Source organism: Cololabis saira, chromosome 20 (genome assembly GCF_033807715.1).
Source record: "Cololabis saira isolate AMF1-May2022 chromosome 20, fColSai1.1, whole genome shotgun sequence".
In the NCBI taxonomy this organism is placed as follows: domain Eukaryota; kingdom Metazoa; phylum Chordata; class Actinopteri; order Beloniformes; family Belonidae; genus Cololabis; species Cololabis saira.
In genome coordinates, this window is record NC_084606.1 from 21198990 (window position 1) to 21225650 (window position 26661).

Genomic DNA, 26661 nt, shown 5'->3' on the forward strand with positions numbered 1-26661 from the left:
GAGAAAAAAAAATATGCTGGAAAGCTTTTTCTGAACTAAATATGAGGGATGACTTATCTAAGCTGATACATTAAATGTCCTTTGTGTTTCTGTGTGCGTTATTGTTAGTGGGCGGAGGGCTGTTTCGTAATACTAAAGATTTATGAGATTCTTCTTTCTTGATTTTTAGATCCTTTAACCTAAAAAGGAATTTCACGGGTACCAGGCGCCTATTGGATGTGTTATATTGAGGTGAAATACCGTGTGATGTTGACGCATAGTGTGGATATGTCATCAAACTGTGAAATCCAGCTCCAGAAATAAGGATGATCTCATGATTTTATGCGTTTTCACATATGCTAAAGAGCAAGGCCACAAGCTGCTGACGTTTCAAGACGGAGGAACTGAGAGTGGCTTGGTGAGAAAAAAAATTCATCGCAGGATTTGAAATGATGGCTGCAACACAATAGGATAAAACACTGAAAATGTCACTTAAGCCAACAGAGAAAACACTTAAAGTAAATCAGTCTTAATAAAAGAGTGTTTTATTAAGTGACGTTGCATTTTTCTTCACCTCGCATTTGCTGTATGAGTGTTTGAATGACATGCTTTTTATTTACTAACGTTTTTCTACTAGTATTGCTTAAAATCTAACTGAATTTGGTCTATTAAATCGTAAGATCATAAATGTAAGGTCATCCTCCGTGTAATGATTTAGTTTAAGTATTATAAATGGGGCCAGATCACACATTAAACGCTGTTCTAATCATGTGTAAAATCTGGTGGGAACTAATAATTGATGGATGAATCACTGGTGAAATATCTCAGACAGTTTAATTATCCCTCTCTCAAGTTTATTTAACCTGGTTGTGGTTCAGTGCTCTGATATGCTTACATCAAAGTCTGCTTAACTGTCATTGCGAACTTAGACGCTGACTGTGTGCAGAAGTTACAGTTTAAACTGGAGGCCGTGGCTGCTTAAGGCGGCTAAAAATACATTTTGTGAGCCATTTGTTACAGTGCATGGCTTTCTTCTGAGAGGAGGGTGGGGAGGAAATGAGCAGAGAAAGGGGGATTTTTTTTTCTGGGGTGGCTCCAACTAAACGCTCTGTAGCCTGCGTTCTCCAGAAGGAGAAAAAAAAAAAAAAGGAGGTGGTCCGTGGGCCTATTAATAGCTCCACAGGGATGGTTTGTCTCTTTAAGACTGACTAACGGCTCCTTTCATAAGACGCAAGCAGAAAAAGCGAGAGAGCAGAGCATTGCCACCGTTTTCATCAGCGGCCTCTCAGGACTTGCTGATGACGTGCATGAGGCAGTATTTTCAGATCTTACAGACCAGTGGCGTAGCCAGAAAAGAGACTTTGGGTGTGCACCAGCAAAGACTGGGTGTGCCAATTTTTTTTTCAACAAAACTAGACGTTACACCTCCACAAACATTCAAAAGCATGTATATCCAACATTATTGACAGTGCAAAACATATCCACATGTTGTGTGTGCTCTCAATATATAATAATATATATAATATAATAATAAGTAATATAATAACCACACTTTATGCATGTCCTAAAAAAAAACATCACAAAAACATAACCACACACACACATAGCTGCCCAATGAAGCAAACATAGTGAAATATAACACTCATGCATTCAGAGCCATAACGTATCCACATTACGCATGATCAACAAAGCTATTTAACCAGAGGCAGAACACACCTATTTGGCTTAAGGTTGGCCTGATGGTTTTATTATAAAATAATAAAATAAAATAATATAATTTTCCCAAAAGGACAGGTTGGTCAGCAGAAATTCAAACCATACTGGGCATCTAGGTTTTTGTGCAACAAGCATTTTTAATAGCTCTGAATAAATTGCAAATCTTGCTTATGCAATCTTTCCATATAAATCATATTTAGATATTAATCACTTAGTAGCCTACCAAGTGGCTCTTCCTACACTTCCACCTAATATTAGACCAACCTGTTGGCTTCCCCTGCCTGTCCTGATTCTTTCTCTCTCTTCTTTTTTTCCACCTCTCCATAAAGTTACCGTCAATCCAAAACACTGGCGCTCCAGCGCGTGCTCGCGGGGGCGCGCATTGGAGCTGCAGCTCATAGTGTGTGTGTCGGGGAGGAGAGAGGGGGGGCGGGGGGGGGTGAAGGAGCAGAGGGGCGCCTATAATGACGTGCTGCCTTTTATGTTTAATCATATACATTACACACAAACGCTGTTAAATACAGAAAATGCACACTTCAAATCTTTTTCAAACATGAGCAACGAGAGGCTCCTCAGTCTCTCTGTGAGCGTCGTCGCTCTGACGGCTCTGGTCCTGTTGACGACTAAAAAAAGGCTCCACGGAGCAACTTGTAACAGGCAATGCTATCAGAATACGATGCAAACAGTTAATCTTGGATAAAACATCTTTGTCGCAGGAGTCTAAGACTTCAATAATGGACGGGAACTCATGTCCGCCATCCACTTTCCGTTTGATGAGTTGTCTGAAGGCTGATTTATGGTTCCGCGTTACACCGACGCAGAGCCTACGGCGTAGGGTACGCGGCGACGAACACCGTACGTTGTGCGTCGCCGCGTACCGTACGCCGTAGGCTCTGCGTCGGTGTAACGCGGAACCATAATTTAGGTTTAACAGTCCAGCTGCCGCGACACATCGCCTGACGGGGGTTTTACATGCAAAAATAAGATTTTTTATTTTGAACATCATGATTACATACTAATAGCCTAGATTAGCCTAGATTTAGAATACTTAGAAGACTATACCAAAAAACAAAAAACAAAATGCATCAAATTTTTGGGTGTGCCAGCTGTCACTTTGGGTGGCACTGGCACACCCTGGCACACCCGTGGCTACGCCACTGTTACAGACGCATTTGAGGACTCACAGGCAGCTGGAAGCAGAAGAGCAGACGATAAAGGAGAAAATAGCTAAAAACAAGCCCCCAGGGAGAACAATTATAGACCTGGGAGTGGTGTATAAATCTGATGTCCCCTTGTTTCACTGAGGCACACAAAGGGACAACATCCCTAATGTCATTGAATCTCATAATGAAAAATAAGTAAGGGTACGTTGAATTTAGCAGAATCTAATGTCATTTCTATTTTTAGCCTTTTACCTGAGGTGTCAGCATTTACCTGGTCATTGGCCTCCTCAATAGCTGCGCTCATGTTTACACATCGCTTGCTTTGCTTAGCATTGCGTTACATCCAGAACCAGGAAAACGACGTACCAGCTGAAACTAAACACCCGTGTTTATTTAACCTGTTGAATGTTGTATCTTTGGACACTGTCGGGATAACTTTGTCCCTCATTCGAATATCTGTACTCAATAAACTAACAGTCTGTTACCTAAACACAGCATGCCGTCCTCAGTTTCCCTGTTTTCTCTTTGTACACTCAAGTATGTACATTGCTGACCAGTATTCTGTTTTTCCTGTGCAAGCCTCCATTGTTTTGTTTCACCCTGCTTTGTTCTTTGGTATTTGGATTCTTCTCAGCTTCCTGCTTGGATGATTTTGCTTGTTTTTGGCCTCTTTGTGTACGACTGTGTCTGGACGGCCATGAAAGACTTTTTGATTCTAACATTGTGTCGAGTCATATTTCTCATCTGACACTCTCCTCCTCTAAGAATAGCTTATATATACTGTATGTGTGTGATATATTTTCCACTTTTACTCCATCCTTCGAGGAGCAACGAGCAAACAGCTGCGGTACACAATAAAGCAGACGTAAACGTGTTCAGAATTCAGAATAAATAAGACATTGGGTAAACAAAAGAGACGGGGAAGGGGACAGAAATGGGCTGGGAAGGTGCTCTGAGGCGTGCAGTGGATGCAGCACACACCCTCTTTAACAACATGACTGAACACTGAAGCCTCCTTTCACTTGGCCAACATCCTTCATTGCATATTAAACCACTCAGACTGCTTCAAAAGGTGCAATAAATGTCAGGCACTTCTATAGATTCAGTACCATGTGTTTGTCCATTGATGTAAAAGAAACCATCCCAGCTTTAGAGGAACATTCTTGAGTTAAAACAACCAGAAGCAACAACAAGAGATGATGATGAGTATAGACTTTCATTAGGGACCAAAACAGAACTCAAACTCTTTGGTTTTGAGATTATGTTGGCAGCAAAATATGTTGGCAGCAAAATGGCATTTAATGTTAGAACAGTGGGTTTTCAGAATAGACTGTTAAGAAGAGACCCGAGACTTAAGTCCCTACACACAAACTGGACGAATATTAAGTTTAGGTGTGAAGAAAGTGTAAAAGAAGGACTTTATGTACAAGCCTCTCCTACCAGTTTCCGCCACCTTGTTATAAATCAAGATGACGACGTATGTCACGTAGATCAAAAAGGAGGAGAGCTTTTTTAGTCTCTGCTTCTACATATTTGGATCAGTATTTAGATTCTAGTGATAAAAAAGGCCGAAACTGTCACAAGCCTTTAATCTATTGATTTTTTTCTCCGAAACAGCCATAAAAAAGTAAATAAATCTCCTTTTACATAATAATTGAGTCAGGCTCCTAGAATCCACACATAATACACAGAACCTCCTTCTGATATACATTAGTTTCCAAGATGCACATCAACTCTCCTAACAAGATTATTTAACTATTAGATTATTCTCCACTGTGATCACTACATTGTGTGATTCATCTACTTTTCATAAGAATTCATTCAGAAGGATTTGAAGAAAAAAAAGAAGAGAAAACCAAAAACTATCTTACTCTGTGACAGCAGGTTTACTCCTGGGAGATGTTAGGTTGTCACGGGACATGCCAAGAAGAGACACGGTCACTAATCACTCGATTATAAAAGGCCTGAAATACATGATGTACAGTTTGCAGAGTTTATGGTGCAGAACGATTCCTAGCGCTCAGTCTGAATCCAGATTTGCTTTATTTCTATTAAAAACAAACAGATAGACCAAATATTATATAACACAGACATTATTCACGCCTCTCGATGTATTGGAAAGCAATGGGTTCTCCGCTCCAGCTCTGAAACGGCAGTTTGGAAAAATCTCCGCTGCCAAGTCCTGTTAGCGTCATTAAAGCAGCCTAATGTGCTGAGAATAAACCCTGCTATTGAAAAAGAAAAGCCGATGACTAAACCTTGTTTTTTATTAGGTGATTTCACCAACTGACATGATCTGTTTTAATGATCGCAGGCCTCCAAAAGTGTAGAAAAAACACACGTGTCAATAACATGACACCGCTCATGAGCAGAATATAAAAATAAACGTCCATAAAAAGCTTGTTTTATTTTACTGAAGCTGGTTTGTACCAACCAGAGCAGTCGAGTAAAAGAAAAAAAAGATGGCGCTTACCAGGCCTTGCATTAGGTAAATACAGCCTCAGATGATGATGATGATGATCATCATCATCGTATGACTCAGCACACTCTGGACACACAGTCTAAGCAAACTAAATGAAAATGCAGAAGCAGTGTCTGAGAAACTGAGGTGATCTCCACAAAAGCCTATTTTAGCTCAAAAATCCCATTTTAAAGCAAAACTAAGCCACATCCAGTTTAACATTTCAACCCCATGTCAGAAAAGGTCTCTGCCCGTGTTACACCTCTTTAAACACATATTACATGTGAAAACAAGCTGAAAACGTGCTGTTGTCCCTAATACTTAATCTGTGTTGTCTCACAGAAATGGACACACAGTCAGAGCCAGACTTATTTGGACATTGGACATTATTTTATAATTTTGCCTTTATACACAACCATGCAGGATTTGGAGTTGTACCGATTTACCAACTGAGGAATTACAGCCTTGGCCTCAGAGCCAGGGCCAGGTTCGCTCCTTACGCCAACACAACTGGAGCAGACAAAAGTCTGGAGTAGATATCAGGTACTGAGTTGGTATTTGGCAGCTGTTTGACTGGATGAAGTCCAACGAGATCCCAAGTGAAGGAGTCTCTCCATTAAAAAAACTAACAAAAAAAATGGTACAAATCTCGAGAGAGAGAGCAAAAACCTTAGGTTTGGCCAAATCAACAACGTAGTACTTTCCTAAAAAGAAGAAAAGCATTGGATAACAACATCAAGAGGTCTGGAGGTCTGGACAGACTTCGCTGGACAAGCGAAGTCTGCGTTTTACTTTAATTTACACACATTGAATCCTGGGAGCGACGTGAGCCCTATCAAACAATTACCTTTTACTTTTTATCTAACATTAACTTTGAATATTAAGTTAAAAGTGTCTGGTCTGGGGCAGCATGGTGGCTTAGTGGATGGATGGATGGATGGATGGATGGATGGATGGATGGATGGATGCTGTCTGGTCAGACATTCAAGATTTAGATTTCAGGGACTGCACGTCACATTTTGACAAGTAACACAATCAGAAATCTGGCATATCAGCCAATGAATATAAGTTGCCATGGTAACAGTAAGTGGTAAATATAACTGGAATAACGGTTTTGTACTGTCAGAGGGTTTGAGCCTGTTCAAAGATGGGTTTCTTACTGTGTGACGCAGCCGCGCAGCTCATCATCTCATTGCTCTTCTGCTGATGTGAACTCCGTGTGAAGCTAAATGTTGACTCATACCTTTATCTGCCATAAATATCAGATCAGTACGCTCTATGTGGTGGATATAGACTGAAGTTGTGACATCATAGGGGATTACTCCTGACTGAAGTTTGCTGGAACAGGGCTGGTAGTTTGCAGTGGAATTTATACTTTACAAATCTCAGACGTCCTTGGTATCAATAACAAATGACCATAATTTTAATGCTGGACAAACAGGGCGAAAGTCAGCTAAAGTGGATGATCCTTTCCTTGGTGAATAAGAACTAGTTCACAAAACATCAACCAAAGAATTATGTAGAGAAAGTAGGTGAATCACTAAGAATTAATAGTTTTAAATGATGGAATTAATATCAATACAGAGGGTTTGCAGTAAGATGAAAACCACAGGTATCATTCAAGAGCAGGAAAAAACCTAAAGAAAAAAAGTCTCCCCTGTTCTGCCATCAGTTTGCTTGTACAAATGAAAACAAGAGAACATTGTCATAATAATGGGAGAAAAGTAAGAAGACAGAAATTACCAGTGCATGATCCAACACATGCTACCTTTTGTCCCAAACACGGCGGCAACGGTGTTATGGTATGGATACGTGTATGCCTGAGATTCGGAAAGGCTCGCTGGTGTTTCCACTCTGTTTCAGTTCTCTGGTACATTGTTGTCTGATTTCAGCCTCGCATGAAATGTGGCTTCACATTTTACCCGAGAATATTTACGAGTTATTGAAGGCACCTGTCTTGAAAGGTTTCATCTTGTGAAAAATCTTTCTCACTGAAGAATGGAGGACTTCCCAGACTGAAGGGAAGCAAAAAGGACTTTTCCATTATTATGCTTGATAAATTTTAACTTTTGGAAGAATTTTTAGGGCTGGAAACTCCAGTTAATACGCAGGTTATTGAAACTTCTGTTTTTGTAAGGGGGCTCCAAGTAGCTGATGATCAGCAAATGGAGGGTCAACTGATCAATCCCTGGACCAGATGTTTTATTATTATTTACTTTTTTTTTAATATATGAATACACTTTCGCATATGTAGATGTAAAAACAAGTACAAGTGAAAGTTCTGCACCACTGCTAAGGGATATAAATCAATAACAGCTGCTCCACCCATGTTTCCTGTCTCAGTGTAAAGCAAAGTATTTACACCGTTATATTTTTCAGACATATAAATTGCAGATGGAGTTCTCATCCCCCGAGTCATTTCCTTCTCAGAAACGGTTCCAAAGCATCACCGTGACCTGGTTTGCCTTTGACTTGGCCGAACTACTGCTGCTATTGTTTTTAAGGACCCTGTGAAGGCTGTCCGAGTACACCGCTTCTGAGACTCACCACGGTCAGGAATAACGGTTTCTCCTTCAGGAAGCCCCTCCTCTTCCTGTTTAGTCTACATTCTGATTGGTCCCCGAGCTGGGGAGCATCAGCAGTCAACACAACATCAATCAATTTCTAAATGCATCTTACGGCGACCCGAAATTAATATAGTCAAAGCACAAGAGGAACCACTGCTAAAACCTTCCTCCCTTCCTCTTCTGCCTCCATAACGTTCCTTTTTAGGGCATTATTGTGCTTTCGGAATAAGTTCCCTGCCTAATTAGTAGCTCCACCAAAGTGTTTCTGTTCCTGAAGACAAAACGGTGCCCAGTGTAAGGAAGTACAGCCATGAGAGCTGATCAAATGGCATTTGATTTAGTCTAGGGTCAAAGAAGAGTTTCATGTTACAAAAATGCCTCTAAAAGGGTGAAATTTTAGAAAACTTTCAAAAAAAAATAAAGGGGGGGGTAGCTCTATAAATAAGGAATTCCCCCAGACAGACCTTCCCTCCAGTCTGGCAGGCTCAAGTCGTACGGCTTGTTCACACTCACAGGAGGAAATTAGCTCATCAGCAAACTGACGCAACCTACAAGCAAGATAGCTGGATGAGAGAAAAGCAGACACTGTGTCATTCCTCCTGCTCCACACGGGACCATTAACATGCCTTATTAGGGCATCTGCAGCCGGCTGTGTGCCGCAGCAGTCGGCTGGCAGATGTTGCTTTTGTTTTCTGTGTTTTTTCTTCTGCAGCCAGCCCCCCCCCTCCCATAACCTCCCTCAGACTGCCTGAGTCATGTGATTCCCGTGAAGGTCGGGTCGCTCGGCCGCGTACTCACCAGGGGACTTTGGCGGAGTTGGACGGCTGGTTGAAAATTAAACAATGGCACCTGCAGGTGCATTTATGGTAACAGATAAATAGACAAGTCACTTTCCTGTAAGTGAAAACAAATAAGGCCGGCATTCTGGCACGGCTCCATGTCTGCGTCCAAGGTGGGTGTACGAGGTGCAAACACGGGTTTAGTAACGACAAGCAAACATGAAATCAATGCTGTCAGTCTGGCATAAATAACAATGTTCATTCACAGCTCAGACCCACAAAACAGCGTAATTTATAAGCCTCATATTTCTACTCCAGCGATAAAACCTGTTCAAACGGTTCAGCTTCCCTTCCTGGATCCAGGTGTGTGCTCTGTGGAAAAGTACATTTCCTGTCACAGTTTTAGCCTTAAAGGCAGGTCAGAACTAACGTCAACAAAAAAACAATTTACAGACAACAATATGGCTTGTCTCCAAACTTAAAACTACGTCCACTGGCCTTAGGGAATCTGCCAAACGGTATACAGAGATCCAATTCAAATATGACACACAGTCTTTCTATATTTGTTGCACTTTCTTTGTTGTAGTTTACATCAAGGGTCGATGGTGAGTGTTTAGTAACCGATTATGCAAGAAGGAGTTCGTAAATAGAAACAGACCCCACTGCCTGTAGACTGTGTGTCAATGATGGATGTAGCCGGCTGGTCTGAATTATAATAAACTCAAGCAAATTGGGACGAATTTGGTTCTAGGCCTGAGTGGATTAAAATGAATTGGATTTAACTGGAATATAATTGGACCGAAGGGGACTGAAAATGTATGTCAAATCAATATGCGGCATAGAAATCTAAAGGGAAAGGCCAAAAGATGTTAGTTGATTTTAGACTGATATTAAAATTTTTTACTTATCTCAGAAAACATTGCAATTCTTCTGATTATCATACTGGAGATCCATTAACAATAATCCCATACTAAAGTATACATGAGGCTTCAAATTGAGGTATATTTTGTGGTCTCCTCAGCTTGGGAGACATGTCAAGTAATCTTGAACCAGATCAAGAGGGTGGGTCACAAGTTAACTGCAGTTAAGTGGTTTGATCCATAATTGTTACATTCGGAGTGGGTTAAACATCCTACCTGGGTAGGCTCACTGGATAGCAAGAACCAGGTGTAGATATTGGATGGATATATCTATCTGATAATGCATGGTATCATTTGGTCAATGCCACACTCTTCAGGGAAGATTAAAGTGAGATTGCAGCCACTCTGGTGCTATATACATTAATTGTCTGCATTTTATTTTATTTTATTTTTCATGCATACACTACATTTCATAGCAATATCCATCTAATGTACTGTTAAAAAGATATACTGACTGGCTGTTCTCAAAACAACATACTGGGCACACAATGCAGTATGTACTACAAGTAGTAAAGCAGTCATGGCTAGTAAAGGTATGAGGTTAGGTGATTTGTAAACCAGGAGCTGGTCACATGTAACCAGACATTTTCCAGTGATCACAACACCATCTGGCTGTCCATTATATATATATATATATATATATATATATATATATATATATATATATATATATATATATATGTACACACACACATATATATGTTTGCAGTTATTTGCATTACTGCATACTACATTTTGTCAAAATGAATTAATACACGAGTGTCTCTAAAAACATTTAAAGGGGAAAAAAAGCCTCAGTATTATCTCCATAAAATCTTATTCAAATACCTATCTGTTATGTTTGTAAATGTTGTTCACTTTCTGTGTTTGTTTTGAAAATAGAGGAAAATGAAACAGTTTGGGGCAAGGTCCTGGACCTTTTTTACTCAGCTACAGTCTCTGCAGTGTTGCCTAAGCAAATACCCTGCAGGGTTCTCCGACTTCCAACAGCAAACAGGGAGCGAATCGTGCATCAACTTCATTCAGAGTCTGTACTTCCACATTCATCTTCTTTGAATATCCAAGCTCCCAACACACGGAGTCACATCAGCTACTGTGGCAACATCCTGAGGAAACCACCTCTCCCTTAAAGCCTTGCGGTAAGGAGGCATCACAGCCTGGGGCGCAGCCAAAAAGTGAGATGTGTGTGACATTTAGTAGGAATGAAATCACTTTACAGGACAATGACGATGTTAAAGTCACCACGTTATTAAGCCATGATATATATAACCCAGTGGTGATGTTGAAACCGCCCATTTCGGTGGACCTGATTTCTTTGAATTTTCTGAAATAACAGGAAAGCCTGACTGTGGTTCCAGCAAACCCAGAACCGAGCACCTTCTGCTTCCTTCTGTGAAACCAGGGGCCTGTTGTTCTTGTCCGGGAAGGTGAGACCAGAGAGTAGATAAGTGGAGACGTCCTGGATTTACAGCTCAGGATTAAAATCGAGTCATCTTCACCGTACGAGTGGCTATCGTCACATCGTAGGGACTACCGGTAACTCACAGTGGGATTAACTGTTCACTCTCACTTTGTTGAAATTTGACAAGGCTTCTTACGTTCTGTATTGTTTGTATTCTCTTTATCGTCCGTGTTCACCACCATGCTGACTAAGCTCAAGATACACTGACGGCCAGTTACATAATGCACCTCTACTATGATTACACAGACGCCAATTCTGGGTCGTGCCATATCTAGTTCACAAACTTGTCATACAGGAAGGACACTTGTCATACCTTACATTGAGAGAAAACATCCACCCTATCCTGTTTTCTGTTGTGAATAATTATAAAGAAACAGACAAGGAGTGTGGCGACCATACCTGTTTTCCCCACGCCTTCTCCAACTCCCCACAGCTGCCATTCAGGTCGGAAGAAAAGAAACCACACTCTCGGCAGCATAGTAGCGTGGCGAGGGATAATAAAGACGATACTTTGCACCAATTTTTTGTCAAGTTTATCTCTTTGTGGTCTCTGTTCGTGGTGTTGTACTTCTTTGTGACCTTTTTTGCCTTACTTTGTGATCATTTTTTGCCTCTGACGTCATTCTGTGTCTCTTTCCCACCATTTGGCATCTCTATAGAATAATTAAATGTTCTGTCCCTTTTTATTGCTTAGTGTGTATCGCTAAAGTTATTTTGAATCTGTTTGAGGTTCAGGCCACTCAGCTCCACCGCTCCCTCTGGTCATTTTGTTCCTTTTTTGTTCACATTTATCTCTTTGGGCTCAACTCTCTTAATATGTCCAAAATAAAGCTTTATACGAAATAGTTATGGACTAAGGAGGGGGGAAAAAAAATCACAATACTGCAGTCTATTTAGCATTTACAGATGAATACAAGGAGAAACTAATAAAACCAAAACGTGCTGGTGACAGAAAAATAAAGTTAAGTAAAGGTAGATAAGTTATTATTCCTCAGTTTGTTTATCCAGCAGAGATATTTCAGCATGGACCAGCTGCTCCGCCAGTACGATGATTGGCATCTCTGACAGTTATCACATGAAGGTAAAAGTTCACAACATTCCTTTTCCACCTCTTGTAACCGACGGCGGTTTTAGGAACAGCCCTTGAAATGCTTTTTTTTTAAACTTAAACAAGACTCAGAGGTAGCAAAGTGGAATGCAGCCCTCGTTGCTGGCAAGCCCAAACACCGCAGATACTCATCAGTAAATGCCAGCATTTGATTTAGAGGGCTCAGAAAAAGAGAAGTGGCTGTAAAACACTTGATGTAGGGTTATATGAAGTGTTTTTTTACTTCCTAAATCTTGTTTGTCCTTATTCTAACAATAGAAGTGTTACATCCCTGTTCTCAAGACACCATATAAAAAATACGCTAGAGGTCACAACCCTGTAAATATGTTCCACATGATTCAGGGAAGCTGTCTTTGGATCAAAGCCTCCGATTTCGAAAGTATTTTCTTCAGCGTTTTAGGCTCAGTTTGGGTATTTATTACCTAATGTCAGGGGGATTATACACCTTCTCCCATTCACTTTCTCTTTCTCTGTTCAGTACATCCCTTTACAAATGTTTTACATGTGAAATACCACCATTTCAAGAAAAACTATCCATTCCTTTCACAGTTCAGTAAGGTGCTTGGTCATCATGATTTACAGTGCATTTCTCTGGAAGCCGGTTTTTCGTCACCCTGGATGCTGTAATCTAAGATTGCCTTTGTTTCCCTGCAACGACTTGTAATCACCTCCAGGGAGCTTTGCTAATTTGTCGGTTTCAGTCACAAGCAGTACTCAGGACATCTGGATTAATAGCGGCTCATTAGTGTGTGAACTTCTGGGTGTGTCTGCAGCGGCCAGACCAGCTGATAATTGTGTTGTGTTATGTTCCCAGTGCGCCCAGTTCCCCACATTTAAAAGGCAGGATATGGGAACATGTCCACATCTATGGTAAAGAAAAAGGGGGAGCCTTTTATTCTTATCCGTCTTTTCAAACCGTATAAAAATAACAGCCAACAAGTTCTTTGATTTTAGTTTGTTTTTGACAAGTTTCTGAATTTCCTTCCAACACCCGTACCCCACTTGTCTCATTTCTACTGTGGAGTTTCGCTGCCAGTTTTACTGAGACCTTCCTCAGCCTCTTTTTACTTTCAGATTCCAGCTCAAAGCTTCTCTAGTGATGCTTGTCGTGGGTTACCTCAGAAAGTGTTATCCTCTGGGGCTTGATAGCTCTCCTCCATAGCTTAAAAAAAAAAAAAAAAAAAAAAAAAACTGTTGTTGCCAGCATGTATAGAGGATGTTTGACATACCGGTATGCTGGGATCTCTGAATCTTGAAGTATTTTTAGATTGGGCCCTGTTGCTTTCGCTGGATGAAGAACTTGTGTTTAACAGGTGATTGACAGTGTAAATTCAAGGAGTGTTATTGCCTCCCTGATGCCTCAAGCCGAGTTGTGGTAAGGGAACAGGGCTTAGGAGGCATTATTGAGTGGTGTTGCGTAACATGACAGCCCTGCTGTCTTTGGTTGACTTCACCAACATCGAAGGAGCTAGTAGAGTGGGTCCCATACCATCCATGCTGAATAACAACAGGATTGGCCAACCCCACAAATCCTGTTGCACAAACCAAAATGTGACCAATCCTTTGTGGTTGTTGACGGCATAGAGCTTTTTATCTAAGGCTCTTCAATTTGTTGATGACCCAAGATTGGTTTCTTCCAAAGCCACAGTCTGGATGTTAGAGGAACCAAATCCCACCCATACGCCACCGTCTTTCTGTTTACATCATACATGACCTACGATTATCCTCGGAGGCGAGTTATTAGCTATTATCAGCTCAACACCCAAACCAGTGTCGGTTAACATAAAAAGGACAGACAACACGCTAAATTGGGGTAATAGGCACGGGGTATCCAGTACTTTAAAAGGTAGCAACTGACACTACCAGTGCGTCTCCATAACATGATTGCTGTGTGAAACCTTTGAAAGCATCATATAATAAGTTTTTGATCTTTGCCAGGATGTCATTTTCATATCTGCTCTGTTTAGTGTTTAATTAGATACAATAATGACCATTAGTTTACTTGTAATTGTGAAGCAACATTAACAAAACTCATAACTCTCTAACTTCAGTTTCCCACTTGAAGGACAAGTTAACAGCCAGCTTACACGTTAACAAACATATCACAGGCACGCTGACATTTAAAATGCCAGATTGAGATGCCTTGTTTTGTTTCTATAATGTCTTAGAGGAAATATAAATTTGGTTGTGTGCACACAACAAACATTTTCCAACTTTAGCTGTACTGCTTGGTACCAGATCGGTACTACGGGATTATAATGAGCCGTTAGATCACACCACGAATGTTTAAAGAGGAAATGAACATGTCAATCACAGCTGTCCTCCACCTTTTTTCCATCTGAACCATGCCTTGACTCTTAGTATAGATAAAGTGCAAACGAAGACCTTGTTTTGTGTCGTCACTGAATGAATGGGTCTCTTGATTGGTGCAGCGAGCAGGCCGTACATCTACGGTCGCATGCCGCAACATGCTCTGGAACCACAGCTGCAGCTCTGTCTATACCACCACTTGGATGCTGACTCTGGACTCGCTCCCCGTTGTCGAGGGCGGGTCCTGTCTGAGATGGTCCATTATGTCACCGGTGCCCCAAGAATAGTTCCAGTGTGCCATGCGAAGCACTGAGGCGACTGTGACGTCCAGAACTTTACTGTTATTGGGCCGAACCCAGAAGAAACAGAGGCCCTACTGTTTCTCCGCCATCAGGCACAGCCCAAGCCGCTCACACAGAGACTCATACACACATGGAACTGATTTAAGTGTTCCTCTGCCACTGTTTAAAATGCCCCCCAGGATAAACACTCAAAGCAGATCTGAGCCAGCAAGGCCAACATCCGCCATTAGCAACGGGGCTGTGACGCAATGTGATGATAATGAGAGGCAGTGGGTTTCAGATGTTTCCGTGGTAAGGTGTTGTACATAGTCAAAGAAAAAGGTGAAACCAGCAGCTGCATGAGGATGCTATCGTGAATTTATGAAAGCATGCTTCTGCCAAAATTTTCTGCCATTTTTAATCTTTATATTTAATATTTGAATGCATCTAAAGCAAATCTGGTGCTGAAAGAATCCGCTAACTAACCACTTAGATGACTTACACTAACCAATTTCACTGGAAGCTGCCAAACCTTTGTCTTCTGTATTATAGTTCCTGCACTGACAAACTTTGAGCTAAACCTTCAAACTTTGCATGAGCTAAGTCTGTTTCATTTATGTCATTCATAAATCGTTACTAGCTACTTTTACAAAAACTAATTCAGTACAACCAAGCGCCAACAATCTTAACTTCCAGTTTGAAGCCAACATGGGAGTATAAAACAATTGCAGTTCCTCTACTGACCATTACAGGCTGGCTCCAAAAGCAAGTCAATCACCGTTGACTTTCATATTAAAATGCTGCCAGATTCATGAAAGTATTTTTGTTTTCACGGTTACATTTCATATCCTTAACAATTGTGTTTGGATTTTCGTACCAGATCAGGTGAACTAATATAAAGCAGTAGATTAATTCATAATATGGTTTGTAAACTTTAGTTTGGCAGTCGGCTCAGCCGATGGTTAGCAATTGTCACTCACCGCATCAGTCATCATCACCCTACGAATTTTAACGAAACAATCAGCAGCAGTGTCTAAAGGGAGTGGTCATGTCTAATTTTGCATTTATTATGGGATATACCGTTATATATATTTTTTTATGATGATTATGACATGATTAGGTTTTAATGTTTAGGGGGGGGGGTATGTGTGCTGTGTTGGGTATTAAAGTGAGGATGTGTGTCAAAATGACCAGATGTATGTCTTTAACCATGACTGTGAGTTTTTCTGTTAAATGTTGATTTTATTATGTAAAGCACTTTGGGTTACTCTTGTACGAAAAGTGCTATATAAATAAAGTTTGATTTGATTTTGTTATGCCCTTTTTGGCGCTGCCCAATATGAGGAAAAATAGGCTTCAAAATCACAAAGATTTCTGCATGTCTAGTTCAGTATGAAAAAAATATAATAACTGTTATAACCACAAAAATTGGATTCTGAACATGAACATCTCTGACTTTTCACATCGTAATTCCGATTGAAGGCGATGTTCCAGAAGAAAATTCCTACTTGGAACTCAGAAATTTCAACTTTCAAGTACTAATTCAACGCCCCTTAAACAATATTTTAAAATATGAGTTTGCGAAAATTCATTAATAGAAGCTACTTGGAGATAGATTGACATACTAATTTATGCTATATGTACACTGTGTCATACATTCCCCCCTAAAACACTCTCGCCAGTGAGAGAAACAAAAGCAGGTCGATTAACGTCCACCGAGCCGTGTACAGTAAATCCCTCTCCTCCTGTAAATAACATGTTTTTTTACAACCTCTGGGAAATAATCACCTCCGCGAACATCCCGAACATCCACGCACCCGGGCTGCTCAGTGGGCTCGGCCACGTGTTGAGTCCGCGCATGCGCGTTGACAGCGGTCGTCCCACCGCTCCTGTGACTCAGTGGCTTTAAAGCTGCGTGTAACCGCGCACACGGACACATCTCAGCTCCCTCCGTCAGCCCCACCGTCGTCTTTGCTTGCGTCCGAGGATCTCTGACTGCAAACATAGCTTTTCCTTCCACATATCGACAGTTTTCATGATTGGAGACGCTGGTTTTATCTCGTTTGTCTCAGCGCGGATGAGCAGATTAACAGATCCTCACCTGCGCGCTGCGTGTCGGCATCACGGGGCGAACCGCTTCACCTGATTTGCACCAGGACATCGTTTGCATGAAACTGTGGCCAGGTAAGATTAATTTCGCCTGGAAATAAAATTATCCAAAGCAGTTGTTTTACTATTAGGGGAAAAAAAGGAAACTGGCTCATCGTGTAACTCAGTTTTTCCTCTTTTGTGGCACAGAGTTGTAGCCGAACTACGTTAAAAAATCTCGTCCTTTTGAAGTTTATCTCCCCACTTAAGATAATGGACGCTGTTTATTTGTTTTTGAGTCATTTTAAGTTATATTAAGACTGGTTGTTAATTCGGCACGGAAAGCAAATGGTACTGATTTTACAACTTAATTTCTAAAAGAAAAAGTGAACTCCACAGACATTACCCTACCCTTTTTTTAGGTGTATGGTGAAAATGTATTATGAATCATAATTTCCTAATATATTAAGGGCTAATCCTTTCCATGATGGTGTTTGGCTTCTATATTCGTGTGTATTTTTGATATAAACTGCAGACCAGTAATGTGTCAACACACCTAGCTGTTTTCTATAAGTAGAAATGTTTTATTTAAAAATAAGACATTAGTGTAAAAGTTTTGCATGTACACTCAACTATTTAGATGTGTCAGTAAACGGTTTGACTTTTGTGAGTACATGTGAAGTCTTTCTCCATGAAGTTTTATTTTTTTATTATTATAATAATCTGTGCATGCACAGACTGGGGAAGCCTTTGCATGGTTCCTGACCAGCACTGCAACTTACTCTTCGCTGTTTGACCCAGTCATGCAGTACGTGTACGTGGATGTTTTGGGTCAACTTGCATCTCTTTTGCGATGTGACACAGTGTCAAAAGCATGCCCATTGTTTGCTGGAGAAATATTTAGGGGAGTGGGGGGGGGAATGCAAAGCTGCTTCCTGCACAGAGGTTTCACTAACAATGGCCATCACCTCCGAGCAGTCGGTGGTTCTCTCCGAGAGTCACTTCTGAGGAGAGAGCTAGGATGTTGAAAGAATGGCCAAGAAAAAAGAGGAGGAAAAAATAATGGCATTAAACAATAGTGAGCAGGCAGTTCAAGGGATTTGAAAGAGGGGAGATGATGGGAATCCAGATGTGGTTGCATAATATTATAACTGGCAAGGTCTCAGAGGTCTTCACGGTCTCTCGCTGAATTTGAAAAGCCTGTATACTTGTTATTTAAAAAAACAATTATTTACAATGACATTCTGTTTGTTTTGGCACGTTTCCATGAGGCAGTTTGTATGTTTGTAACCCAAACCAGCCTCTGTAAATATTTAATGGCTGCTGTCTGTAGCAGATGAATATTTCACCCTGCCTGCGTCACTTGTACCTAATCCTGTTTGGTAGCTTTTTTGTTTTTCCTCCTCCGCTGTGCTTCCAACTTCTGACTTGCATTTCTCTCCTTGAGGAAATGACTGCTTAATGCCGCACAAACGGTATCATAGCAATGAGGATTTAATCTCAAAAAGTCCGTAGTGTCCGGTGCTCAGCCTGTCCATGATCTTTTAACTATCTATTTGTCGCTCGTGGGTCGTTTTTTAAAATGACTTCTAATGTCTGAGTCTTTATCTGCTCCATTTCAGATAAAAGCAGTGGATGCAACTACGCTCCGTTTCTAAAAGGAAGTTGGAAGGCTGGGAGAGGTTGTGAAGGAGAACGGCTCCAGACGGACAGTCGCGCCTCGGCTACAGTTCCCTCGGAGCCCGGCCTGAAACCAACCATGTCCCTCAGCAGCTTCCACCTCGTCCAGACCCTCAAGAACTCTCCGGCTGCCTTCCGGCGCCGCTTCCGCCGCGACCGAACGGAGTCGCTCTCCCACGGCGACCCTCTGTTCAAAGTCCACTACCTCGGCACGGAGAAGATCTTCTCCCTGGACCGCGAGCAGGCCCAGGACGCTATAACGCACCTGCTGGACGGCATCGCCAACGGGAAGAAGCTCGGCAAGGATCACGCCCTGGTGGTGCGGCCGAGGTACGTGGAGGTCAAGGAGCTGAGCACGGGGCGGCAGCTCACCAAGACGTACCTGCAGGACATCGCGTACTGCGCCGCCGACGCCAGCAGGCCCAACGTCTTCCTGTACATCTGCAAGCATCACGGGCAGCAGCTGCAGTGCCGGGTGTTCTGGTGCAGCCGGGCGGAGCGGGCGCGGGACATGACGGCCTGCTTGGCGCGTTCTTTCCAGCGCGCCCTGAACGACTGGCAGCAGGACGGCTCGGCCACGCTGACGCCGGGGGAGGGGAAGGGGAGCCGCGTCGACGAGTCGTCCCACGCTCCCGCCATCGCAAAGAGCTCCACGCTGCCGGCCAGTTTGGGAAAAGGTAAGACTTTACTACGGCTTTGGGAAGACTCATACTCAGGAAAGACCATAGACACAGAAACATTTATATTTAAATGTAAGGAAAACTGGTTCCAGATTAATCTTTGGAAAGTCTAGCACAGGGGTCGGCAACCCAAAATGTTGAAAGAGCCATATTGGAGCAAAAACACAAAAAACAAATATGTCGCAAAGAATGAAAAGTCTTGTATAAGCCTTAGAATGAAGGAGAAATGTTGAGAAAAAAGTCAAAATGTCGAGAAAAAAGTGGAAATGTTGAGAAAAAAGTCAAAATGTTGAGAGAAATGTCGAGAAAAAAGTCGAAATGTCGAGAAAAAAGTCAAAATTTCTAAATGTCGAGATCAAAAAGGAAAGGGAAAAGGAAAAAAGAAGAAAAAAGGTCAAATATTTTTGAAAAAGCTCCAGGAGCCACTAGGGCAGCACTAAAGAGCCACATGCGGCTCTAGAGCCGCGGGTTGCCGACCCCTGGTCTAGCAGGTCTAGATCCATTTATGACAGATTTCAGGAACACCCAGTTTGTTTAAACATCCAGATTCTCATCAATATCCTCATCTTCTCCCCCCAGTCCGCTGGAAGAGGAGAGGCTCCACATCCCGCAGCCCCCTCAGAGCCATCACCAGAAGAGGATCTGGCTCCGACGGCTGGAACTGAACTGTAACCGCCACGGGTCCCCGCTAAAACCCCACGACGGCTTCAAGTGTGACCGCGCTGCCAGAAATAAGGGAAGGAAGGACCGACTACGAGACTTGAGGAAGAACAAAAAGGGAATCAGACTGCCGAGCCTTCACTCGGACACATGGTTGCATGTGAGACACTCGTAGTCGGTGGATGTTTGGTGCAGCACGAGCGCCGTTGCTGATGCTGACGACGATGCTGGCCTGTGGCCAAGTGATCCACCAGCAAAACTGGAAAAAGACTATGCGAGTCCGGATTGTCTGTTTTTATTGTTTTTAAGGTTTATTTAACTGACATTTCTGTGACGGGTCATGGTTTTAAACCCTGTGGCATTAGCAGGTTTGGTTGTTCTCTTCTTTGGTATTAGATGAACAAACTCCAGATGAAGAAGAGAAATGCACAAACAGTAAAGTGAAGTTAAAACTTCCAACTCTGCCATGTTCATAAATGCAGTTACTTGTAACGGGCTATTTTTGAGCACTTTGGAACCTGTCTGTTTTTTATTTATTTATTTTTTCCTCCAAATTACCCTACTCAGAGTTTTATCAGCTTATGGGAATTGTAGTTTTTGACATGTATGACAGGTCTGGAACCTGCATCGTAACTGAATCCTCCCCAAAACCAAAAAAAAAAAAGGATCTGCATGGTCCAGTGGTAACTAATTTGCATCTATGTGGCAAAACCCCCGGAGTTTGTTTATGTCCGCGCACTGGGAACACTGTGTTCCCGTGCGGAGCCTCTGCGAGGAATGCGTGGCCGCGCACCTGCGTCCTCAACGGCGGGACCAGGATTCGTCTTTGAAGCCTCAAATTCTTCATGTCCAGCCGTGACCTCGCATAGCGAGCAGCACCCCCCCCTCATTGAATACTGACTGTGCTTTTATTAATGCATGGATTTTACATTTTGTCCCAATCAGAGCCATAAAAGGTGCTCTTAACTATTACAGCATGTTTTTAAGTCACTGACGTGTCCTGAACTGCTCAATACGCCATCAAGGGAGCGATTTTTAGAGCCAAGTTTACAAATGAGATTTAAAGGTTAGTAGTGCACCTTGAAACTACAGTTCACCTTTTCATTTTTGTGTTTTCTGACCGAAGCTAAGCTAAACGTGTTGCCTTGTTTTTTGTTTTTTTTAAAAGGGAAACGTATTTTTGTTTCTTCTTGACTGATTGTGCCACTTTTCTTCCTCAAAACCCCAATTTTAATATTTTTCAGTCAATGTATCTCACAAAGGGCACAACCCTCATCTCAAAAGGGGGTTAATTTGCCTGCTTGAAGACGTATTTCATCCATCTGCTGTTTCATGTTGTACATATTTAACTAAAGATGTATTTTATGACATATTAAAAGTTTTTATACAGCGTTTGTGTGGACCTGTGTTCGTGTACTGGTTCAACTGTCAGGAAAAGCAATATTTCTGCATCTTCTGCTGTGATTGATGCCGTTTCCAGGATGAAACTCTTTCTGAAACGCTATATTTGTCCCGAAGAAAACGAGTTCTTGCTGGAACTGTGCGTGAGATGAAAGGCCTTTGGAGGTGGCAGGGCAGAAAAAGCATCAGAGAGGTCCTGTGACTTTTATATAAACCTTTCATGTGACTCTGTTCCCAGGGGGACTTGTTCAATGTTTTTTCTACTTAAAAAAAGAAAAGGTCCTGCAACTCTAGTTTGCAGAAAGTCCTCCAACTGGCTACTGCATCCTTGACACAGTGTGCACAGCGTGTTCTTGGAGTTTGAACTATCAGTGTGTACTTTCAAGACAAGAAGTCCATCTCCCGACACGTTGCACATTTACAGTCCATGGTCTGCCTCTTGTTTTTTCTTCTTCCATATTTTGGAGAAAGTGCGTCAGAGACGTTACTTCGTGTCCTGTAAAGTGGAGCTGTTGGCCGCCTCAGCGCTCCGCCTGTGTCGCTGCAGGTCCAGCAAGGACTGGACATGTAGACGCCTCAGGGGCTTCACCTCCTCCAATACTGAAATAAAACATAAATGTATCTCTTACAATCGTAGAGTACAGATTGCACCGTGTAATTGGTCAGCTGCCTCAATGTGGTTGAACAGCATCACCTGCTGACTACTAATAGTAATGTAGGGTATTAATATTTCCCAGACACCTTTGTCGTAGTGCATCTCGTCCCGGTTCCCGTACACCACGTACGTCTCCAGGAAGTTGAGGAGAGCTCCTGTGACGAGGAAGCGGTCTGGCAGGGGAAGACTTTTGATGTAGCGCATGTCCAAGGCGAAGGGGTTAGAGGGCGAGGGAATGGTGCACAGGCAGACCAGCTCGCTTACGACATCCCACACACGAATACCTGCAAGAACGACGGAAAGATAGGTTTTTATTGCAGAGCTCCTATACTTAAATCATTTCTAGAGCTAAAGTGCATGCACCTCTTTTTTTTTTTTTTTTTCCTCTCAGCATAGGTTCAGCTCGGACAGAGGCAGCTGCATGTGATTTAGCTCCTGGAACATTGTGTAATTATTGAAACCTGCTCTCTGAAACAGTAACTCTCTCCTGTTGGGATTTCGCACATTGTTTCCGTACCTCGCGTCTGCCAATCTGCGATGGACTTCAGCTTCATAGGTGTGTCCCTGACCATCGAATCAGTTCCGCCGATGTTGACCAGGCGCTCGTGATTGGAGCGTATCCAGGCGTAGGGTCGTCCGTACTTGATGTAGCCGGCCAGTAAGAACAGAGTGCAGTTCACCTCCTGTTGGGCCCAGAGTTGCAGCGTTCAAGACTGAATGTGCAGGTTGGCCTCAGATGATGTGGAGGAACTCTCTGTGCTGCTGAGAAGGCCAACAGCCCCTTAAATATGGTGGCTTGTGTGTTTGGGAGGATGGCGGGGAGCCAGATCACCATCAACAAGGGAGATATCTCCTGGATTTCTCTCAAACTCTGGCTATGTTTATGTTAAGAAAGAAAAATGTGCCTCTCTAAGAGATATGCAACCACGGCTCATTAGGGGGAGAATAACGCCGGCGTCAGCAGACCTATTTATATCATACCCTTTATCATATTGGCTCTGAATAGCATTATAGAAAACAAATAAAAGCAATGATAAAACAGAGCCCCGGGGGGATCCACCGGATGATGAAAGAACATTTGATAAAACCGCATTGACCTTTGCAAGCTATGGCCTGTCAGTTAAAAATAAATACATAAAAAAAATCCAACAGCTTACATAAGACACCAAGATCAATGTTACGACCAGTTTTCAGTCCTTACATTAGAAAATTAGGTTAAATATGATTAAAAGATGAAGAAAAGTATATTAATAGCAGCCAGACTAGTGATTTAGCCCACTACTGGTGTCATCCACAACCCCCGCATGACCTACAGGCTGAATAGAGCGGATCCATATCCCCCTGAACTACAGTCAGCGACGCTTCTTTTTCCATTCGTTCAAATGCGTATATTATAATTGAGGTTAAGGCCACAGACCGTTGGTCCGTTACGGCTGTCGGAGCTTTATTTTTGGGAACTGGAACATTTATTGAACCCCTTTGATTGCTACCTGTTTGGCACATTTCCTGAGACAAAGCCCGTGCCTCGCCTGTACTTACTGGTACTGCTATTTCTCTTTCACTAGGAGAGGCTGGGAGGAGATGTTCTTCACTGCTGGGCTCCCTGTAAACACAGAACAAGATCAACCACGGTGAAATGTACTTCCACATGCCGGCATCTTTGTCTCTCAGTCAAAGAAAGCTGAAACAAGTCACCAGGATTTCCCTGTTAAATACCTCCCCAGCAGAGGTGTCAACTAACGAAGTACAAATACTTTGTTAACTTACTTAAGTAGAAATTTTGGTTATCTATACTTCACTGGAGTCATTATTTTTCAGACGACTTTTTACTTCTACTTCTTACATTTTCACGCAATTATCTGTACTTTTTACTCCTTACATTTTAAAAACAGCCCCGTTAATCTATTTCATTTCGGCCTTTAAAAAAACCATCCAGTTAAATTGTGAATTTGGTTGTGGTTGTGGCACAATGAAGGATGTTCTTGTCCAGTTTTGTTCTTACATCCGTTCCCTCAGATTCCTGCAACTAAACTTGGATGTACATTCCAATAAAGGTTAGGATAAATGATAACATGCCTCTGAAGTTTGTCTTTTTGCACCATTACAATACTTATAGGCAACTAGTCATCATATCTTCTGCTCTCTGAAACACATGTTAATGCTCAATAGTACACATATATGGTTCTTTAATATATTTGCATTATACTAAGATGCATTCATTTTCAATGGCTTTTGTCCTTAATGGCTTGTTTCCCCCTTACATTACTTTTACTTTTATACTTTAAGTAGTTTTGAAACCAGTACTTTTATACTTTTACTTGAGTAAAAAACTTGAGTTGATACTTCAACTTCTACAGGAGTATTTTTAAACTCTAGTATCTATACTTCTACCTGAGTAATGAATGTGAATACTTTTGACACCTCTGCTCCCCAGCACGTAGCAGACACTGCAAGTACACCAGAGTGTATTTACTTAGGCAGGGCATGAATCTATATTTAACGTGCGTGAGCAGCAGTGGAGAGGGAGCCATTGATCAGGGTGCCATCTCCCATCGTCATCTTCACGTCCATGCGAGCACGTTTGGATCAAGAAAATGTCTTTACTATAAGCTACTGGACTGCATCTAGTCTGATTACGTTTCCACTCAAACTAACAAGTCTATGAATGTTTATTTTATATTAACCTGACTGACTGCCCCTCAGGTCCATCCTTGTAACAAGTCAGAACTTAATAACAGGCAGGTTTCTCCTGATTGGTCAACTTCTGGAAGCCTACCGAGGTTCTTCACAGATGTAGATGACGAAACATTAAGGTTTGTAGTTGTATTTGCATTAAACTATCTTAGCATGTACTTTAAATGTGCACATCAGAAGAGCAGCACTTGCATACTGGGAGATAAAAATGACAAATATTGCAGAAACGTGTGATGGAAAAGTATTTCATGTTTGATTAGCAGTGTTCACGCCTTCCTCTTCTGTAGTTCCACCTCAAAAACTGCCCCTTATGATTCACAAAAAGTCAATACATTTGTATTTTGTTTCACTTGCTTTCTGAAAACATGCGTAGAAGCGCTATTCAATAAAAGTGAAACCTTGCGGGGAGCACAAGAAGGTAGAGAGAATGTTGGAAGGCAGCCTGAGGCTTGAGCTCCTGGCTTGCAGGCATTACCTTTAAACGTGCATGCCTTGTTATTTAAAAGCTCACCTCCATGTAGGATTGAATCTGGAATGCTTGGATTGTGTTTATTAAAGGAATAAAAGTGAAATACGTGCTCCTAGGTTGAGTTTATATTGGTTCATGCAGAGTTGCATCAGTCACCTGGCGGCCTGCAGCTGTCTCTCGGCGTGTGCGTGAGGCTGGGAGTCTTGTGGACCCGGAGGCTCTCCAGGCAGGGGGGAGCTGCTCCTGCTGGCCAGACTGGGAGCGCTGCTGCTGGGAGAGACGTTGCTGCTGTTGATGCTGCTGGTGAGGGAGCAGGAGGAGGCTCTGGACACCGCGAAGCCCGGGGAACGCCAGCCCTGCAAGGTGGGGCAGGAAAGGATGGAGACTTATTGTTTCATTGAGGAATGAGGAATGACATAATGCTGCAGAACCGTGTACAGATGTTTATTGCACATTCTGACATCTGTGGAAACTCACATTACAAGGGCCTGCATGATATTTGTGTTTTCTACCGTACATTTCATCAGTGAAATGAATTGTAGAATATATTATTTTACTTTGACATCAAAAAAATCCCAAGCAGTTTACTTTTGAGCTTGTCTTCACATTTAACCATAGAAACTGACCAGATCCTCATTGACGACTGTCAGCAGCAACTCCTCTTTTCCTCTCAGCCATGGTTGGAAGTATTTAAATCCCTGTTGGTTGACAATAATGATAATAATAATAATGTGACATTAAAGTGACATATTTGTTTTCAACACAAGCCTGCAGTCTGATCAGCTGTTTGAAATCTAAATAAATTGCATTTGGTCAAACCTGTAATGATCCAAGTAAAGCCAAGTCATTCAGAAAGTGCTGTAGCTTCCTCTTCTGCTCCCTTTCTCTTTTCTATTTACAGAAAAAGAAGAAAGACACCTCCAGCTCCTTAGAGAGATGCAACCCATCAGCATCCTCCCATAGTATCTAAGCAACCCATCCAACACTTCCTCACATCATCCTGCATCCCCATTGATAATAAACACTCTAATTTAAAAAGGATGCAAAAATGTGACCTCAGAGACCATTACGAGGAAGATGACACATTACATGACAGCATCTGCCTGCGCAATTTATGTAAGAGAAAAGCACTTACACTGGCGCTGCTCATCTTATACCAAATCACGAGAAACGTCCTCTCTCTCACGGACGGTCACGTTATAACCTGCTGCATGTCGACACAAAACCCGTATCTAGCGCTGTTTACCGCACATATTTGCGGGTTATTGTCACGGCGGTGGCCAGGCTGACGTCTCCTCTGCTCGGGTGTTGTCTGTCGCCGCCGCGGCGCTCATGCGCTTCTGGAGACATCTAGTGGCCGAGTTGGAGAACTGCAGCCTGCCCTTTTTTTTTTTTTTTTTACTTTATTTTAATACAGTGACGCCTTTGATGTGAAAATGAAGTTTCAGCCAAGCCACAGACATTTCAGCTGGGATGACTTCTCTGTTTGCAGCCTTAGCATTGACGCAGGCTCCATTTACTTTAGGAGGAGTCGTGAAAGTAAATTGATAGTACTCTCATGCCCAAATGTTAAACATTAGAACATTAG

The 26661-nt window shown here is 42.1% G+C and overlaps 2 protein-coding genes across 2 annotated transcripts; one reads left to right on the forward strand and one right to left on the reverse strand.

The window, feature by feature from the left end:
- Window positions 1-16661: 16661 nt before the first annotated feature.
- Window positions 16662-21012, forward strand: si:dkey-19b23.8 (uncharacterized). The gene is made up of 3 exons (XM_061710359.1): window positions 16662-16930; window positions 18457-19191; window positions 19774-21012. Exons 1-3 carry the CDS (start codon window positions 16915-16917, stop codon window positions 19857-19859), a joined length of 837 nt encoding a protein of 278 aa, XP_061566343.1. The 5' UTR covers window positions 16662-16914; the 3' UTR covers window positions 19860-21012.
- A 501-nt stretch (window positions 21013-21513) lies between these two features.
- si:dkey-19b23.7 (uncharacterized) lies at window positions 21514-26365 on the reverse strand. Its single transcript, XM_061710358.1, has 8 exons — window positions 26209-26365; window positions 25893-25964; window positions 25700-25771; window positions 25230-25429; window positions 23450-23513; window positions 22428-22593; window positions 21997-22194; window positions 21514-21855 (listed from the first exon to the last, which is right to left on the reverse strand). Exons 1-8 carry the CDS (start codon window positions 26221-26223, stop codon window positions 21740-21742), a joined length of 903 nt encoding a protein of 300 aa, XP_061566342.1. The 5' UTR covers window positions 26224-26365; the 3' UTR covers window positions 21514-21739.
- Between the last annotated feature and the right edge of the window lie 296 nt (window positions 26366-26661).

Coding starts and splice junctions, on each gene's coding strand:
- si:dkey-19b23.7 (XM_061710358.1), bottom strand. Junction 22,195..22,427: donor CGCAGATTGGCAGACGCGAG/GTACGGAAACAA, acceptor TCGTTCTTGCAG/GTATTCGTGTGTGGGATGTC. Junction 21,856..21,996: donor CGAGATGCACTACGACAAAG/GTGTCTGGGAAA, acceptor GTTTTATTTCAG/TATTGGAGGAGGTGAAGCCC.
- si:dkey-19b23.8 (XM_061710359.1), top strand. Junction 19,192..19,773: donor GCCGGCCAGTTTGGGAAAAG/GTAAGACTTTAC, acceptor TTCTCCCCCCAG/TCCGCTGGAAGAGGAGAGGC.